A 20,734-nucleotide genomic window follows, 5' to 3' on the forward strand; every position below is an offset into this window, starting at 1 on the left:
AAGAAGTTATGCATATTTCAAAAGAAATAGAAGTCATTATGCATTCTTTCTAAAGAGGATACAATCTCAAACTGTCAAAACCCTAAACTCTTCTACATATATTACATATAAATGCCATCTTTTAAAAACCTCTTTCCATTTTTTCTTCTAAATTAGCTTAGTGGGCCATGGTATTACAATATCTTTGTCTGGCCTGTGAATAATGTGACAGGTAATTTTTCCACTTTTTCTTGCCTGTAGTTAAGTTTGACTAGAGATATGGAAAACAACTTTTATGACTTAGGTGGTAAAAATAAATGTTCTGTAAGGCGTACAGTGCTAAGTTCTGGACAGCTAGCATAAAATATTACATACTGAATTTATATCTGCCAATAAATAATTTTAAAAAGCTAGGGACATATTATACTAATGTACACTCAAGTATTTTTCTCAAAACAAATTGATAATGTTAGTAATAATCTCAACATAGCTATCAAGTTAGTGAAGAACAGACTTTTTCACATAGAAAAAATATCCTACCTGGATGTGCTCAGAAGATGAATAGTAAATAAGTAACATTTGAAACCAGAAAACTCTAATTTTAAGGGTTAATTATTTATGGTAAAGAGAATGGCAATATTCAGTGACTATCGAAATGATAATAATCTATTCCTCTCACTACAATGGATAAGGGCATGCTTTCTGCAAGAACCTATGGTTGCAAATAACATGAAAATTCATTCTAAGACAGCATAATTTAGCTTGGTTAGTTTATAATAATCATGATTAAACCTAGACTATTATAACCAAACCACCATCTGGAACCATAGCAAATCAAGATTCTATTTTCTATGATGACCAATCATGGAAAGCTTATGCAGACTTCTAGTTTGCAATATTGTATAGTAATGTGATTAGATAATAATACAGACCAATGAACCCAGCTAACTGGAACATAAACAAATGTATATTGTGTCACTTGAAAATACTTTAGTATTTCATCAGGGCTGCCTGCCTCAAGCTGCTAAAGTTATTTTAGAAGAACAGGATGAAAATTTGGTATTAAGAGTTCTGGATTTATACCAAAAGACATTAAAAGGGGAAATGGAAAAAATGGTAAAGTTGCACATTTTATATATACTTTACAGAATCAAATAACACTTTCAGGAACAGAATAGCAACATAGTCAATGAAGAGCCTACAAACCGATTTCCTAAAAACACAACCCTCCACAGTCCATTTCAAGGTAATATATTACTTTTTGTTATGGGTTGAACTGTGTCTTAAGGTGCATCCTAATCCAACATGACTTTTGTCCTTATAAAAAGGGGAAATTTGGAAAAGGAACCCATAGAATTGGAGAGAATATTTGTAAATCACATATATAAGGGATTAAAAGTGTTCAATACCCAAAATATATAAAGAACTCATACAACTCAATAGCAATTAAACAATTCATTTTTTTTTAAAATGCACAGATGATCTGAATAGTTTTCTAAAGAACAGATGGTCAACAGGTATATTAAAAGTTCCTCAACATCACTCATCATCAGGAAAGTGAAAACAAAAGCTACAATGATATACCACCTCCCTCCTATTAGAATAGCATTACCAAAAAGAGAAGAAATAGCAAGTGTCAGCGAGGAGGTGGAGAGTAGGCAAACCTTGTAGATTGTTGGTAGGAATATACAGTGGCACAGCCACAATGGAAAACAGTATGGGGTTTCCTCACAAAATTAAAATCAGACTGACCATATAATCCAGCAATTTCCCTTCTGGATTTTTATCTAAGAAAATGAAAAACACTAATACAAAAAGACATATATACATCCAAATTCATGTCAGCATTAATTTCAATAACCAAGTATGGAAACAGCCTTAGTATCTATTCACACATGATGAATGAATGGATAAATACACACAAACACACACACATGCACACACATACTCATACTGAAATACTTTTTAAAAGGAAATTTTGAAACTTTTGCCACTGTAACACATTCAGGGCATTATGCTACATGAAATACATCAGAAAAATACATGTATTAGGTAATCTCAATTATATGTGGAATCCAAAAACTAATTTATAGATATCATTTTCTATATGATGGTTGCAAGAGGTGGAGGATGGGCAGACTGGGTGAATGAGGTCAAAAGTTACAGATTTCCAATTATAAAATAAATAAGGCATGGGGGATGAAATATACATCATGGTGACTGTAGTTAGTAATATTGTATTGCACAACTTTCAAGTTGTTCAGAGAATAGAACTTAAGCAGTAGGACCTGATGGATTTACAAATGAATTCTACCAAACATTCAGAGACGAATTAGTGCCTATCCTTCACAAACTCTTCCAAAAAATTGAGAAGGAAGGGACAATACCAAACACGTTCTATGAAGCCAACATTACACTAATACCAAAACCGAACAAGGACAACACAAAAAAAGGAAAACTACAGGCCAATCTCCCTAATGAACACTGATGCAAAAATCCTCAATAAAATTTTAGCTATCAGAATCCAACAATGTATCCACAAGATAATTCACCACGACCAAGTAGGATTCATTCCAGGGACACAAGGATGGTTTAACATCCGAAAATCAATCAACGTTATCCAACACATCAACAAAAAGAAATATAAAAACCATATGATAATATCAATAGATGCTGAGAAAGCTTTCGAAAAAGTGCAACACCCATTCATGATAAAAGCCCTTGAAATTCTTGGGATACAAGGAACATACCTCAACATCATAAAGGCCATCTATGACAAGCCAACAGCCAGTATCATTCTCAATGGTGAAAAGCTGAAAGCAATTCCATTAAGATCTGGAACAAGACAAGGATGTCCACTCTCACCACTGCTTTTCAATATAATACTGGAAGTCCTAGCCAGAGCAATAAGACAAGAGAAAGACATCCAAGGAATCCAAATAGGAAAAGAAGAAGTCAAACTATCACTATTTGCAGATGATATGATAATATACGTAGAGAACCCCAAAAACTCCACAGAAAAACTAATTCAACTAATCAACCAGTTCAGTAAAGTGGCAGGATACAAAATCAACGCACAAAAGTCAATAGCCTTCCTATACACAAACAATAAATCTGAAGAAGAAGAAATCAAAAAAAACATCCCTTTTATTATTGAAACAAAAAAAATCAAATATTTGGGAATAAATCTAACAAAAGAGGTAAAGGACCTTTACAAAGAAAACTATAAAACACTGTTAAAAGAAATAGAAGAAGACACAAAGAAATGGAAAGACATCCCCTGCTCATGGATTGGAAGAATAAACATTATTAAAATGGCCATCCTACCAAAAGCAATATACAGATTCAATGCTATTCCAATCAAAATTTCAATGTCATTCTTCAAAGAAATAGAACAATTATTGATGAAATTCATATGGAATCACAAAAAACCCCGAATAGCCTAAGCTCTCCTGAAAAAAAAAGAAGGGAATGGAGGCATCACACTCCCAGACTTCAAAGTATACTACAAAGCCATAATCATCAAAACTGCATGGTATTGGAACAAGAACAGACATACAGACCAATAGAATCGAATAGAAAATCCAGAAATAAAACCACAGATCTATGGTCAACTAATCTTTGACAAAGGAGCAAAGACTATGCATTGGAGCAAAGAAAGTTTGTTCAATAAATGGTGCTGGGAAAACTGGGTCGCTACATGCAAAAGAATGAAGCTTGACCACTACCTCACACCATACACGAAAATCAACTCAAAATGGATTAAAGAACTAGACATAAGACCTGAAACCATAAAATATATAGAAGGAAATATAGGCGAAACACTACGTGATTTGCACATCAAAGACATCTTTACAGACACATCACCCAAAGCAGTGATAGTGAAGGCAAAGATAAACAGCTGGGACTACATCAAATTAAAGAGCTTCTGCACAGCAAAAGAGACAATAACAAAAACAAAGAGAAACCCCACCAACTGGGAGAACATTTTTGCACCCAACACTAATGATAAAGGACTGATCACAAAAATCTGCAAAGAGCTGATGAGACTCACCAACAACAAAGAAAATAATCCAGTTAAAAAATGGGCAGAAGAGCTAAAAAGAAACTTCTCTGAAGAGGAAATGCAAATGGCCAACAGGCACATGAAAAAATGTTCAACATCACTTGTAATCAGGGAAATGCAAATCAAAACTACCATGAGATACCATCTTACACCAGTGAGAATGGCACATATTAAAAAAACTAGCAACAACAAATGTTGGCGAGGTTGTGGAGAAAAAGGAACTCTTCTGCACTGTTGGTGGGAGTGCAAACTGGTCCAACCACTATGGAGAGCTGTGTGGAGATTTCTGGTCCTACTAAACATAGAGCTTCCATATGATCCAGCAATTCCACTCCTAGGTATCTACCCAAAGGACACAGAAACATCAATTCCAAAGAACACCTGCACCCCTATGTTTATAGCAGCACTGTTTACAATAGCTAAGCTTTGGAAACAACCCAATTGCCCAAAAATAGATGACTGGATCAAGAAGATGTGGTACATATACACCATAGAATATTACTCAGCATTCAAAAAAGATAAGCACATGCAATTTGCAGCAACATGGATGGCACTGAAAGGGATCATGCTCAGCGAAATAAGCCAAAAAGAAAAAGAAAAATACCGGATGGTCTCACTCATAGCAGGAATCTAGAAAACTTAAATAAGGGATCAGGAAAATGAATAACTATAAGAAAGTGAAAATCAGAGTCAACAAAAAACTATGAAACAGAGACACTTTTGGGGGGGCGGGAGGGGAGGGATTGGGATCAGAAAGGGGGGTTGCAACTGTATGGGCAATATAAAAATAAAATTTATTATTAAAAAAAAAGAACTTAAGCAGTAGATTTCATCTTAAGGAACAAAGTTTGTAATGGTGTGTGGTAATGAATGCTAACTACACTTATTGTAGTGGCAATTTCACTATCACTATATTATACTTCTGCACTATTACATTGTTATATGTCAGTTATATCTCAATTAAAAAGGCAAATTCAGGCACAAAGACAGATAATGAAATAATGCTGCCACACATCAAGGAATGTCAAAGATTACTGGTGAACCACAAAGGCTATAAAGTAAGAATGCAACTGATTCTCCACAGTCCTCTTACAAAGCTCTGCATACTGATAACTTGATCTTGAACTTCTGGCTTCCAGAACTATCAGATGATAAATTTACATTATTTAAGTCATTCAGTTTGTGGTACTTTGTTACAGAAGTACTAGTAATCTAAAACACTGTTTCAGTGGAGTTTAATCTATCCCACTGTGCTGTTCTGTGGTTTTACACCTTAGGTATATACATAATATGCAAAGATGGTGTGAACAAAACATGTAGCCTTTGCTGACATATAAACTATTAAAAGAAAAGAATGCCAATGATTTTTAAGGAATTACCATTAGGTGTTATACGAATGATTAAAACAATTCTAGAGTCAGTGAGAAAAACTGTTATCTATAGGACTACTGAAAAATGTTTGCTGGTATATGTGGAAGGTTGTTAAGTCTAGAAAAGAAAGGGGAAGAAGTGTTTAAACAAAGCAATATTTTTTTTTTCCAGATTAGTCTTTGAGCAACTTGCAGGATGATGTGGTAGGTAAAAAGGCTACCAAATCAGGAGACCGAAGTCCAGATGTGAAAAAATAATCACCAGAATTAGGGAACAATTGTTGAAGATTTGATAGCAATAAGACACATAGTGAGAAAAAATAAATTGAATTCAGTAATGGAGTGATTGGCAAAAACAGGAGTTAAATGGATTGATTAAGGAAACTATGAACAAGAAAAAGAGTCAACAATAATTTTGAGAATTAGAGCTTGTATAGATGGGTTTATGAGTATGTTCTGTATAGGACATATTGCCATAAATTTGGATTCTAAATTAAAATGATGCATCATGTATGGACACCTTTGTAAATGAACTCCATTAATAGCCAACTCATGCATGAATCTAGGACGTGACTCTGACTATTACTACGGAAGAATAGCTGTCACTGTGCTGTCACTTAAGCCTCCAGGGTGGCCTTAGGGTTTTTAGATTTCTAAGATCTGCTCTCTATGCTGAAATCTCTCTTGCTCTTTCTGATTTATCATCTGACTGTACAGTATCACACTTTATTTTGCCTTCATAGTTCTCCTGAGATTTACTTTATGGTGTGTGTATCTTTATTTCATAACGTATCCAAAATATATAGTAAGTTGAACAAAAATGAAATATATCAATTCTAATAAAATAAAATTAAAAATTTTAAATGAATGGCTCAGTTAACTATGGCTCAGATACCCTGTCTTTAACAGTTACATGGCATTGAGCCTTGTCTTCCTTTTATTGCCATTTATTTGTTTATGCTCATGCCTGGATATGCAAAAGAGATTACAAATCCCCCGGGAATCATGGATTGTATCACAGTTTTATCTGTTTTTAATGCAAAGCATGGTGTTCTGAACATAGTTTGTGCTCAATTAAACTTAAACTTAAGTGATGACGGTGATTGATATTTTTATTTTTTTAAAGATACATTTATTTTATTTATGCATACAAGAGCTGGGGTATAGGCCAGAAGTATCCTGCAGCGGTGGGGGGTTGGGTAAGAGGATTCATCAGAGACAGAGTGGGGAGCAGAACAGGCAGATCTACTGAAATATACTGCTGAGGGGAGCAGCATGCAGGACAGGAGAGGTCTGTTGTGCCATGAGTGTTAGCTCCTTGGCCCAGGATGGAACTCTTGCTGCAGTGGTTGCTGATAGCTTGATAGCACTGATTTTAACTCCTGTGCCACCAGAGAAGGACCCGTTGTTGATGTTGTTCCTTTCCATTAGTATCCTTGTTCCTTTCCATTATACATGTTCCTTTCCATTATTATCCTACTCTAGAAATTTTTCACAAATGTAAATAAGTCTGACAAATATTTTTAGTAAATTTCTAGGCTTATCAATCCAGTATTTCTTTTTAGCACAGAGTTAAATTTCTGTTTAAGATGAGCTAAATTTCATTCATCACTTTAAGAGAAATGCTTTATATTACATGTGAAAACATAGATAAAAACAAATAATAAAAGATAAAATAGAGATATTACAGATTGCACTGATGTTCAGGAGTCTATACCTCCCACTTCCACACTAAACACACCCACACCCCTAATCCCATGCAGCCATGATAAATTCATTTTTCCAATGGCACCTTCTGAAAAATGATATCAGGGAATGATAGAGTGCAATGTGGTACAAGTCTATTTCTCTGTTGCCTTACAGGTTAATCATAGTGTAGTAACAGCACCAGCTATTTTGAAGAGGTGGCATGCCCACTAGACAGACACATTAATCATGCCCTGGGTCTCCTAGCAACCTGCACCCCTCCCCATCACAAAGCACACAAATTTTCCTTTGTTCACTAAAAGCAAATGTCTATAATTTTAAAATTATGACCTTGGAACATTAAACACTGATTTATGTATACTTTTAACTCTAATTCTTTTCATGGCTCTCTCTCTCTTCCACCTTCCTAGAAACTCCTCTGACCTTGTTGAAGGAATTCAATATACTACTTCTGTATAGTAGTTTGAAACAATATGTTGGAATTTTCATAAGATAATCTCTGACACCTGTCAAACTGATTGTCACACATATTCTATTTTCCAACTTTAGCACTTCAGATGCTTTAAAGATACTTGAAGTTCAGTCATCAAGATGTATGTTGATTTGCAGACAGATTCAAGCCTTGATAAATTTGAACATAGTTTTTTTTTATCATTGTCATCCTGTAGTGATTATGAAATTAATTATATATTTGTAATTTCTAAGGGTGGAAACTTAGTTAACATCTATATTATTTCTATCTACTCCTTTGTCAACATATTCACTTCTAATTATAAACTTTACAAAATATCTTTATAAAAGATTTAATAAGTCAGTAAACATTGAATAAGTTAATATAAGAGAAAGTCAAAATGACAGCATACCAATTTTACCAATAAGATTGAAAATAATATATTTTAATGTACACTGTTGTTTAGAGTAATATAAAAAACATTCTAAAGCTCTGTTATAAAGGTTTTTAGAAACATGAACACTCAGAAAAGTCTTCTCCAACAAGTCAGGGGGTTTAATATATTCATTCTGTATCCAAATTTTATGTCCAGGAATTTATCCCAGAAAAAACTGGAGAAGGAAACAAACATCAAATCTAAAAATGTTTAAAAATCACCTATCATAACCAAACAATGCAAACAAACACTGTTTAATAATTCATGAATACTCCTATCAATTATGCTTAAATTATATTATGGATTATTATGTTTCAACATTATCAGAAAGTGTATTATCTTAAGCAAATAATTTGGAACAACATGAACATAGCAAGATGATTGAAATTTGATTGAAAATAGGAAAGAAGGAAGGAACAAAGGGAGGTAATGAAGAGAGGAGAGTAGGAATTAAAGTTTCTAAGTGCACAGTGGCTATGTATCAAAATATAAATTAAAACGCATCTATCCATTCATTCACCCATCTATTAAAAGAAAAATAAAAGTACAAATAACCATGCATCAATAAAAGAGAACTATTTTTCTGTCAGGTATAATATTTTATTTATATTATAGTATTAGCAGGGCTTTCTTTGCAAGATATAACCAAAAAGACTATGGCTTTTGTTTAGAAGACAACTACATTAGATAGAAGCTGTGGAATTAGAGTAGAAAGAATGAAACTTGTTCTGTTCTTACTCCTTTATTAAGGTTATTGAATGTAAGTTACTATTTCCCTTTACAACAGAGAAATGTATCAAACTACTTGTGTTCAGTGATCAGTGTTCTCTAAAGGTTAAATAATCTATGTATGATTCTTTTCAATTTGTCTATCAGGGATATTCTGAGAGAGGCATATATGTGGACCCATAATTTTTAGGCTAATCTTTCCAAAGGTGACTCTGAACTTATTTTGACCACTTGGATTGTCCAAGATCCTCCCTGCACTGATGAAATTCTGAACAAATGATATTTATTGGAGTTTCCATGCCTATTTATAACATGTGACCAGAACATAGAGAAATGCCCTGAATTTGACCTCAATCCATCATCATGCGCAATTGTGTGATCTATTTTTTTAAAGATTTTATTTACTTATTTTTGCATAGAAGAACTGGGGTACAGGCCAGAGGAGGATTCATCAGAGACAGAGTGGGGATCAGTACAGACAAATCTGAAATATACCAGGGGGAGCAGCAGGCAAAACAGGAGCGGTCTGCTGCACCGTGTGTGTTAACTCACTGGCCAGCATTGAAGTCAGGCCACCACCAAGGTCTGTCATGATGGCCACCAGGGAGGCCCTGTGATCTCTTACTTTTAATAGGTCTCAGCGATATTAATATAAAATTTTCTTTTAATTTGACTTCTACTTATGTGAACCTGAGTAATAAATTAAAAATTGTCTCTATACATGGAATATGTTTAATCTTTCTAGTGCTCTTACCAATAAATCAAAACAAAGTGAAAAGATGTGTACTAGTTCGAAGAAGAAATAAAAGTAACCTTGTGCATAAAGCTACAGCTTAATTATTTTTTCAGTACTTCAAAAAGCACTATACTATTTAGTCTTAAAATGTTCTTTTACTAATAAAAAGAAAATTGAGTCAGAATAATTTTAATGGTAAAGCTATTGGCAAGAGACTGTAAAATCAAAATTCTAATAAATTCTTTGTTCACTTTCAGAATTCTGTCCAGTCATTTAAAATTATAGGAATGGGAGATTGATGAAAGGAGACTGAAGACAACTGTATCTCTCTTGAGACTAATAAAAAAGCCAGAATATCTGATGAAGAAGCAAAAGCACTCTATAAACAATCGGCCTTGGTTTCAATCCATTCTTAAATTCTTTAACATTTATGAAACTTCAAGTTTACTATTGTGTCTTACTTTGTGGTTTCTATTGAAACATTTAATGTTTAAAAACAAAATTATATGCTTCTGTGTAAAACACTGTAAACTATGAAACAGATATTGAGGACCTGCAATTCTAGCCACATGTAAAATGGCATAAAAAAAAAAAAAAGTTATGGATGGCCTCCCTGGTGGTGCAAGGGGTTAAGCACAGCACTCCGAAGATATCCACAGCCTCTACAGCATAAGTTCGATCCCCGGCCGGCCAGGGAGAGACCCACATGGCACAGCACACCTCTCCTGTCTCTCCTGCTGCTCCCCTCAGCAGTGCATTTCAGTCAGTCTGCCCGTTCTGTTCCCATTCTATCTCTGGTGAATCCCGCACATCTGGCCTGTACCCAGGTTCTGGTATGCATAAATAAAATAAATCTTTAAAAAAGAAAAAAAAAAAAAGGTGTGGAGGGGCCTTCCTGGTGGCGCGGGCGGCTGAGCACTGCATTGTGAAGCTGTCTGCAGCCTTTGCAGCGAGGGTTCAATCCCGGCTGGCCAGAATCCCACATGGCACGGCAGACCTCTCCTGTCGTGCCTGCTGCTCCCCTCAGCAGTGTATTTCCTCAGTTTGCCTGTTCTGTTCCCCGCTCTGTCTCTGGTGAATCCTCTCACCCTGCCACGCATCTGGCCTGTACCCTGGTTCTTGTATAAATAAATAAATCTTAAAAAAAAAATGTTGTGGAGATTAAGAAATAGACAAGAAAATTCATTCATGAGCATAGTCTTCACCTAGACATGCCATTTCTTTCTAGAGTTTATCGTTACAGCATGTAGATACTAAAACTGATCTTAACATTTTAATTACTCATTTTAAAAATCAGCTAAATTAGTTACCAAAATGATTTTAGATATAAAACTAGTCTAGATAAAGAAATTCAGTATTGTCATTAAATTTAGAAGAGACAAACTTGTCCATCTCCTTATCTTCCAAAATTAACTAGGAAATAAATTATACTTTTGTAAAAGGAATATATTAATTATAATAAGGAAGCATTAATATCAGTTTTGTCATCATATATAAATTATGATCTCATTTAAAATTCATTTAAGACACATGACCCACTTGCAGATGCTGCTTAACCTTGAGAACGGTCAAAGCTGGCATGTTTAGAAAGTTTCTATAGGAAGCCAGGGGGGGGAATTAATTAAGCTCTATAGTAGTGCATTGAATTATGGATGTAGTAAGAGATGGAAATATTTTAGAACTATTTCATTTTATCTAGGAAACCTTGAGAAACAAGACAAGAGTACAGAAAAGAGTCCAAAAATATATTACTGGAGTGCTGGGGTTATATCCTCATTCCACCAGTGAGCAGATTTGTGATACTCACCAATTTACTGGACTGCTTTGTGACTCAGCTTTATATTTAGTGAAAGTGGTAACATCAGTATCTTCCACACAAGCACTATTCATAAGCAGAATAATTAAACTAACATGATCAATGGCTTTAGACATAGCAATGCCTACCATAAATGTTACATGACTGCTATATAGAATTTTCCTTGACACTACTGTCCTTATCACATCACTTGGCACTAGAAGCCCTCCAAGTTAATAATTTATCCCAATGGTTGGCAGGTTAATTATTTAGAAATGTGTCCAAAAAACAATTGGTTAAAAAAAGACAGTATATGTATAAAGACAGTACATGTTAATTTAAAATCTCTGAATACATGGCTATTTGCCAATATTTTGATGCAAATCCCAGACCTTTTCTCTAAATATTGAATCTGCTGAATGAAATTCTATGATTTACTCTTAGTCCTACATATTATTTACATTTCAAGTTGCTGTTTGTTTAAAATGGAGTTATTATTATTTGTGTGCAGTAAAATGAGTGTAACAAGCATCTAGATTACTACAATTTCCCCCAACTTTTAAGATTTGCCTGGTTCACTACATTTCAATACTTTATTAGAAATTCACTTTTTAGTGTGTTATCACTAAAGGTTTATTAGAAGCAATTTGCTTTGTATTCATGATTTGCAAATCTTTATAGAAATTAAATTACCTAGCTATTAATAATAAATGCAAAAGAAATATACAGATCTGAGAACATAGTTGACTTTGGACAAGCATACCATCACTGAACTGAAGGAACACATTTGCAAAAATTCAGAAAGGCTATGATTATTATGAGTTTCTAGAATACTTGAGCATCGATCATTGTGTTTTCATGGAATGAAAATTGTCAATGTGTACACAAATTGCTTGAGTGGAAATCTATCAAGAGAATTTATACTATAATTATTTACATGCTTGAGTCCTAATCTAGACTGTGATCACTTTGAGAAAAAGAACATATTTCCTTTGTATTTCTAACATAGTGTTGGGTTGCAGCAAAGTACTTAGTAACTGCTGGCTAAATAGATGAATGAATTTGAATTAATAAATATCTAAATAAATCACTTGGGTGTTCCCCTATAATCATAACTTAAATGTTGTCAAATTGACAACATGTTTTATCATTGAATCTGCCTATAAGTTTTATTATTGAAATTATCAAAAACTTTATTATGAAACAAGTTCCCTTATACCAAGGATGATCGCAACATAATCCATGAAACTGCATTAGCGTTAAAATATAGTGCATATGGTATATATCTTGATCCAGTGATGATAGACATTCAGAATAAATGTTCTTATTTAACATTTGAAGCAGGACAGCTGCTAGGGGAAATCTGTCCTCTTTGCAGCCATTTCAAAATATTAGGCAATTTGAAGTATGATCTTTTGAATTATCCATTTGAGTCTTAAGAGTTTCTCTACTCTTTGTTTTTTCAATATCTGTCTCATATTTCAATTTCTTGTGTTTACTCCTCAGGCTCTTGGAAGCATACAGCAACTTTAATAGCACTCCCTCTGTGACAGGCATTTCATATACTGTACAATCAAAGCTTTTCAAGTCTGCTCTATAACTGTTGATTTGTTGATTGGGGTTTAACCTTCTCTACTAAAGGAAGGCTTCTAAGAAGCAGAATTCTTTGTAGAGTCACAGTTTATGAGAGTGTTATATTTTCCACTTCAGGCTGTTTGTCAGGTGAATGGGATGGCAGTACCCAAGGATGACCAGAAAAGATGTACATAGGTGTATATACAATCACAGTTCAAAATTTTGAAAAGGAGCAGTGTTGAATACCTTGTCAGATATTGTGAAGAATGGAGTAGACTAATTTAACCAAATTCCTCAAATGTGCATTTATCCAAGTATGATTCAGAGAACTTCAGAAGTATTTTCATAATGAGATTTTCATAAAAAAATAAAACACGTTGCATACCATCGTGCTCTCATTTTAACTGTATGTTCAAGTGTACAGGATACAAAATGTGATTACACATTGAAACTAACCTTTAGGAAATTAATTCTTATCAAGTTTCAGTGTACTGTCAAAGAAAAATATTTGTCATTATGTGGAAAGAATATTATACAAGTTTTTTTTTTATTCATTGAAGAAAAAAGTCACATGTAACAGCAGATTAAATATTCAAACATATTTGAGAATCTAATGATTTCATATTAAGTCACATTAAAGAAATTTACAAAAATATTTAGGAATGCTACTCATCTAATTTATATTCTCTCACCTGGGAAATATAATTATCTTTCATAAACATAAATTAGATTAATTATAAGAAGTCTATTTTTGATTTTTTTAAATGAACAAATAATCCTATATTTCTCAGTCTTAATTTCTAATATGGTAAATGTTTATATAGATTACCCACAAAAACAAAGCGAAACCTCTTTTCTTTGGAGTCTTCCATATTGGTAGAGGGTAAGTGGGTTTTTAGAACAAAATGGTTTAATAACCTCTGTCCTAAATGAAGGAAATCTGATCTGAAAATTATTTTATCTATTTTGAAGGGCTCCATAAGTACTTTTACTAATATAATTTACAAAGAAGTGATGGGTTAAAGCCCCCTTTCTGTCTTGTTTCTAATTAGCATAGTTTGAAGTAGAAACTTGATGACATTACATAATGCCATTTGTAACTATCAGTATGAAACAGATTCTATCAGATATTGTAAAACATCTGTACAATTTATGCATTTACATATTTTGTTCCTTAAGTCAATAGTTTTTAATTGACTGTTAACATAACAATGATAGGAACTAAGTTCCAAACAGAAAATTTAATGAAAATATAATCTCTAAGTAAGAAAATCTTCTCCTACTCATTAGAATAAAATATGAAGAATCAATATCTAAACTATAAACTGTATTGCTCCAAAATGTGTGTATGTGTATTTTAGTATTGCATCTTCACAAATGATCATTTTTTGGTTTACATACACATGCACACAGACACTCATGTGCACACACACACACACACCAGAGAGTGTTATACACCAGTTTAAGTGTGAGAATTGATATCAAAGTCATCTAACTTACAAAGAATTAATAAAAGTTTCAAAATACTTGATTTTCTGCCATCAAGCTGCTAAATGGTGTTAAAACAATTATGCAAAACACCCTGCTATGTAAAAGCTGTAATACCCCTTTATCTCATTATGATTTAAATGTTAAATGCTCCATTATAGAGGTAAATTGGGTTTAAAATGGGATATTTCAAGCAGAGGAGCGAAAAATGTAAGGTTAAGCACAGTGAGGAGCTAGAGCTTCAATTTGTGGTATAAAGCTTGCTAGGGCATGGATGGATCTTTTGATATACTTAGAATGGCAGACCCTCTGACATGCCCTATACTGAGTAAATACAGTGATCTGGAACAAAAATTATGTGAAACAGCTGTTAAGTGACAGAATAAATGTGCATTGGACCACCAGCCTGTCATAAATATTGCACTCTTAATCAGAAAGCATCTGTCTTTTCATTTCCTTTCACCAATCTCTGCACTGTATTTAATAGGAGCAGAATGCCTCTCCTAACAGGTGCAACAATGTTTACAAATTGAAAACTTTATTTAAATGAAGCTTGTAACTGGAGATGTTTCAGTTAACAGGGCAATGATTTATGAGAAGGAATCATTCTACATTTGGTAAAACCATAGATTGCTTTGCATTGGTGAGATTTAATTATTAGAAAATTGAAGTATAGATGAGAAATCAAAAAAACAAAAGGCTAAAGATAAAAAGTTAAAGATAAAAGGTATTGCAAGCAGTCTTATGCAATATTTTAGCATCTGGAAAAACCATTGGAAAAGTTACTCGTGGGAATATGAATAGCATGAAATATTTGGCAAGGATATTTTAAAATGTCATGTTTGATCAAAACATAATATTTAGAATGATAGAGTCTCGTATATCCACAAAAATTCTATCTGTGGCTCTAGTTTGTTTTTCTATAGTTATTTTTTTCCCTATTATCGTTATTTACTTGTTGAAATCGAATGCAATGAATCCATAATCAGTCTTTGTGGATTAAAAAATACAGGAATCCTAAAGTTTGTACAATAATCACACAAATAAATTTTCAATAGATAATTTATTCATAATCATGAATATAATGATGAAATTAACTCATTTAAACACACACACTGCTTTTAAAGTGGAAAAGACTATTGGAATTACCCATTTCCGCACTTTTACTAAAATGGGTTCAGAAATAATGCCTGGCACTACGAGGCACCAGGCAGGTAATATAGGTGATGTGGTCTAGTGAAACCATGGTTCCTTAAGTTGATCATTCATTTCCCAATGACTGAAACAGAGGTTGAAGAAATAGTCTTCCATACTGCACTCTAGTGCAGACAGCATGGCAGACCCTAAAAAGGATCATGGCTAGCTGGTACTATGTAATGCAATATTTAATGTTTCCAGGGATAAAAAAGTATTCAATATTTCCAGAAATTCAATTTTTTAACAAAGCAGTAAAGGACAAACAAAATCTATATGGGACTGGATCTACTTTGGGGCTTCTATTTTGCAACCTTTAGTGTAATAGCTGAGAACATGGACTTACTGTCAAATAGATCTGAGGTCAGCTTCTATCCTGACTTTTAGGGCCTCCCTGGTGGCGCAGCGGTTGGTGCTAGGTTGCGAAGCTGCCCGCAGCCTCGGCAGCGCCAGTTCGATCCCCGGCTGCTCCCCGGCCACCGGAGGAGGGTCCCGCATGGCGCGCAGACCTCTCCTCCCGCCCGCTGCTCCCCTCAGCAGTGTACTTCGGTCCTTCTGCCTGCTCTGCTCCCCGCTCTGGCTCTGGTGAATTCTCTCACCCTCCCACACTTCTGACTGTACCCAGTGCTTGTATAAATAAATAAATAAATCTTTAAAAAATAAAAAAATAAAAATGAAATAAAAGGTCTATCTTCTATCTGTGACCTTGGATAAGCTACTTGATCTTAAGATTCATTTTATCCTCAGCAAAAAAGGTATTAATAATAGTAGCTAACCCATAGGGATATTTATATATCAAATGAGATAAAAAGTATTAAATATATTTAGAACAAGTACTCAATAATAGCTAGATTATTATTTTTTATTTTCATTTTAACTAGATACAAATAAGTAATAGACTCAGAAGTCATGTAACTTGACCATGGATATGCCAAAAGTTCAAACTCAGGCCTCTTAATTCTCAATATATCACATAGTCTCTCTAAAGTTTTATATATACACAAACACAGAATTTTTAAAGTAAAAGAGATTATGGAATTATTTATATTAAAACTTTTACTAAAATGAGTACATATATGTAACATATAAATATAACATAAGTTATATTTTAAAATGTAAACACATACTCATGAAAAGTTCTGATTTCCTTATCTACCCTATTAATTAAAAGGATAAATATTCTTTTGTGAATATAGAAAATTTGTTCTTTATAAATATTTTACAAATATTTTTACCTGGATAAAATCTTCAATACTTGTAATTCCACTTAATTACTATATAGAGATATTTATCATAAGTTAATGCAGCAAGCAAATGTCATTGTTCTTAGGAGAATTCATCATACAAATCATTGTTTTTTAAGCATTCATATTTGTATGAAAAGAATCCATTTTTTAAAAAAAAATCCAATTAAAGCAATATAAACACTGTTACTTGTTATAAAGCATAGGGGATTATTTTTTTAATTATTTTTTTGTAAAAAAAATAACAAAAATGGTTTTGATGATGGGTGTCAGATATTCTGGGTATAATCTGAAAAACTGATTAGTCCTTCAGATTAAATCGGTTGTAGTAGATGGACTTAGCCTTCAGAGCAATAACAATACCTTCACAGAAGTTTACTTGAACCTGCTTCCAAATCTTCCCATGGACAAGTCAGAGTAGCCTCAGAAGTTTGTTTTCTTTAACAAGGTCCTTCCTTTCATTGATTGTTCTTGTCTAAAAGGTTTAGAAATTCTCCTACTAATATGTTGAACTTAAAATCAGACAATAAATGAGATAACAGATATGACTGATGGGACCTTGTTACATGCTGATTTTAATTGTCTTTTATATGCAGTGTTTCACTTAATTCTTATCATGACTCTGTGAAATAGATTCTATAAGTATACCAAGGTTTATTTTCTGTGAAATAATTCTGAAAGAGGTTAAATAATTTGTCTAGTAAGTTATCAGAGTTAGGAGTGAAGTATAGTTCCATTCTAAAATCTATACCATACTGAGAGTTATTATTTAACTTGTCAACATAATAGGAGCAGAATGGACTGAGGTGGAATGTGATAAAGAGATATTTAAAAATATCAAGCAGAAAAATAAAAAAAAATGAGTTAATTTTGTCATACATTTATTTCATTGAAGTGTATATTATGAACTTGCATGAAAGTAGATACTTTTGGGGCCTTCCTGGTGGTGCAAGGGGTTAAGACGCAGCACTATAAAGCTATTCGCAGTCACTGCAGCACGAGTTTGATCCCCAGGCAAGGAGGTGACTCACATGGCACAGCAGACCTCTCCTGTCTTGCCCACTGCTCTGTTCTCTCTTAGCCACTGTTCTGTTCCCTACTCTGTCTTTGGTGAATCCCCTCCCCACACCCCCGCATCCCTGTCATATACCCCAGCTCTTGTAAGCACAAATAAATAAATCTTTTTTTTAAAAAAAAAAAGTAAAGATACCTTTAAGGACATACACCATTTTAAACAACAACAGTGTATGAAAATGCAAATTTTAAAGAGATAAATCATGATTACTTTTTCATTACCCAAGAATTCATTTTAATAGGTTTCACAAAGTTTTTCTCTCTATGATTTCAAGTTCTTTCAGTGTTTATTAGCTATTTACAGTGTTTATTAGCTATTTACAGAGAAACTAAAGGTGGGGGCGAGGGATGCATAGGAATTTAGAACTTGAAATCATGGAGGGAAAAACTTTGTGTAATTTGTAAAAGAAGGTAAAATATTCCAACAGGTTTAGATCTACAGAGAAATAGTTTCCGATAAATTACAAAACATAATTGTAATCTGCTGACTGATGTACAACAGATGGAAGTACACATACTTAATTAAGGTGAATCATGTTTCTGTGATATTCTTGGGGGGGACACCTAGCTTCACCAAAAAAATTAGTTTCTTTTTAGCTAGGCAAACTATTGACAAACTTTGGTTGCTAATCCACAAGACTCACATTAACATACAGCATGTGAAATGCATTTTCCCTTGGGCAAGGAGAGGAGACTCTATTGCACATGTCATCTGTTTCTGTGAATACTGAAGATTACAATTATGTTTTGATGTTAATCCAACTACTGCAAATTTCTTGTTGTGAAGCACACTGTGAAAATGTGAGTGACAGTATAAATCTTTTTAAATTGAATTCAACACTACTGAAAAGAGCTGATGTTTTCAAATACTGTTACAAAGCTTTTGTACAACAAGAACTCTCTAAATGAAGCCGCTCCATAGAGTGACCTATTTGTAAGAAAGACAAGTAGGATTAAATTAAATTTTGCCTGTCTGCAGCATTGTATGTATGTGCATGTTTCTGTATCTGTGTGTCTGTGTGCTTTGCATTTTTAGAAAGAATTACCTTTAGTGCTTTGATGTCCTCATAAGCAAACTGCACAGTGGGGACTCCAAGATGGTTGATGAAATAATCAGCATCACCTTGTATCTGCACAGAACTGACATTGGTTTCTCTGCAATGAGTTCTTCTGGAACAGTTGAAGTTATTTTTCTGAAAAATATAATATAAATTGTTAGTATATACTATGTTTCTTTGGCCATCCCTAAATCAGTGCTACTCAGGATATGGTACATAGTTCAGTAGCATACAGTGTTACCCAGGAATTTCTTTAAAATACAAATTCTTATCCTCTATTCGTAGCCTCCTGAATGTCAAGAACCTTTGGGAATGGAATATAGGAATCTGTGTTGTAACACTCCTCTGTGATTCTGATGCTCACAGAAGTGTAACTAACACTTCTAAATCAAGCTTTGCTTGCTATTATTGCTTAAAAAAATAAAAAGGCAAAACTGTTATCATAGACTTAATTGAACACTAATGACTTTTTAATTTGAAATATATAAAACAAATGTTGAGTACCTAACAAGTTTTTTTTTAATATTTCCTAGACATATGGAAGATGGTTTGGTAGAATATAATTATAAATTCCATTTTTCTTAAAATGCTTTTTAAAAACCACAGAATAAATGTTTTCCATTTCTTCTTAAAAGTATATCTCCCAGTGTCTTAATAGTGTATGGCAACTAATATGGTGACAGAACTCCATGAAGCTAAGTGCCACCTCTGGGGAAACAGAAGATGCTAAAGTTATTATTTCTTAAACTATAAACTGTCTAGCATGCCCAAAAAAGAAAAATAAAAGTAGTTTACAAAATTAAAACAAAACATAATTTAACAAATAAAAAATAAGTAAGCTAATAGTTTTTGTAGTTAATATTGATTTTATTTGATTTTTTAAAGATTTATTATTTATACAAGAACTGGGGTACAGGTCAGATGCACGGGAGGGTGAGAGGATTCACCTGAGACAGAGCGGGGGAGCAGTACAGGCAGACTGACGAAAGACACTGCTGAGGGGAGCAGTGAGCAAGACAAGGAGGTCTACCGCACCATATGGGACACTTGCCAGCCGCCGGGATCGAACTGGCATTGCAGAGACTGCAGACAGCTTCACAGTGTGGCGCTCAACCACCTGGGCCACCAGGGGAGGCCCTTAATATTGATTTTAAATGCCATCTTTAATAAAATTCCCAAACATCTAGCATGATCTGAGAGGTTACTGTGTCAAGGATGAAATGTGAAGACCAGTCTCCTTAGCAGTAACCGTGAGAAAGTGAGATAATGTTATAAAGATATCACATGGCACACCATGCAGAAAGGATGTACCCAGTATATGTTTGCCAATGAATCAGGACATTGATTCTTCAACCCTCTCATAATTCTTTGGCATGATAGAATATAAAAATATAAGCTAGCAAAAGTTTAGAGATACGTACTTTAATATTCAGAAAGTGAGGTAATGCAACTTTTCTCAACTATAGTGCCAGATTTTTTCAACACAAAATGTTTTAGTACCTATCCAGTTTAATTTTCGGACCTGATAGAAAGAGCTCTGCAACAAAATCAGTTAAAATAGGAGGTCTATGTATTTCTAAAGAAAGCATGAATTAGGTTTAATGCAATTTACAAATACCTAGGGTAACTAAGCCCTTTGGAAATAGAAAGTTAAAAGGTCATTTTACCATACAGTCTAATCAGTAACAATCTATGTTTTTTATGATGGCCTCTACCAATTTACTTCTTTTGAAAGTCTAATTTTCTGAAAAGAGAGTTAATCCCTTCCATTCCTTCATATACTCCTAGGTAAAGACTTGTGGTGGTTTTATATCAACCCTGGACAGTTTAGG

The 20,734-nt window shown here is 33.7% G+C and overlaps 1 protein-coding gene across 1 annotated transcript in view; it reads right to left on the reverse strand.

Annotated features, from left to right (window-relative positions):
• Positions 1 to 20,734, reverse strand: part of NAALADL2 (N-acetylated alpha-linked acidic dipeptidase like 2) — an 881,821-nt gene that overhangs the window by 169,500 nt on the left and 691,587 nt on the right. The window contains exon 10 of the mRNA XM_084231106.1: positions 18,891 to 19,037. Within this exon, the coding sequence (XP_084087232.1) occupies positions 18,891 to 19,037 (147 nt within the window). The remainder of the gene's footprint in view (positions 1 to 18,890; positions 19,038 to 20,734) is intronic.

Source organism: Talpa europaea, assembly GCF_964194135.1.
Source record: "Talpa europaea genome assembly, chromosome: 4".
NCBI lineage: Eukaryota > Metazoa > Chordata > Mammalia > Eulipotyphla > Talpidae > Talpa > Talpa europaea.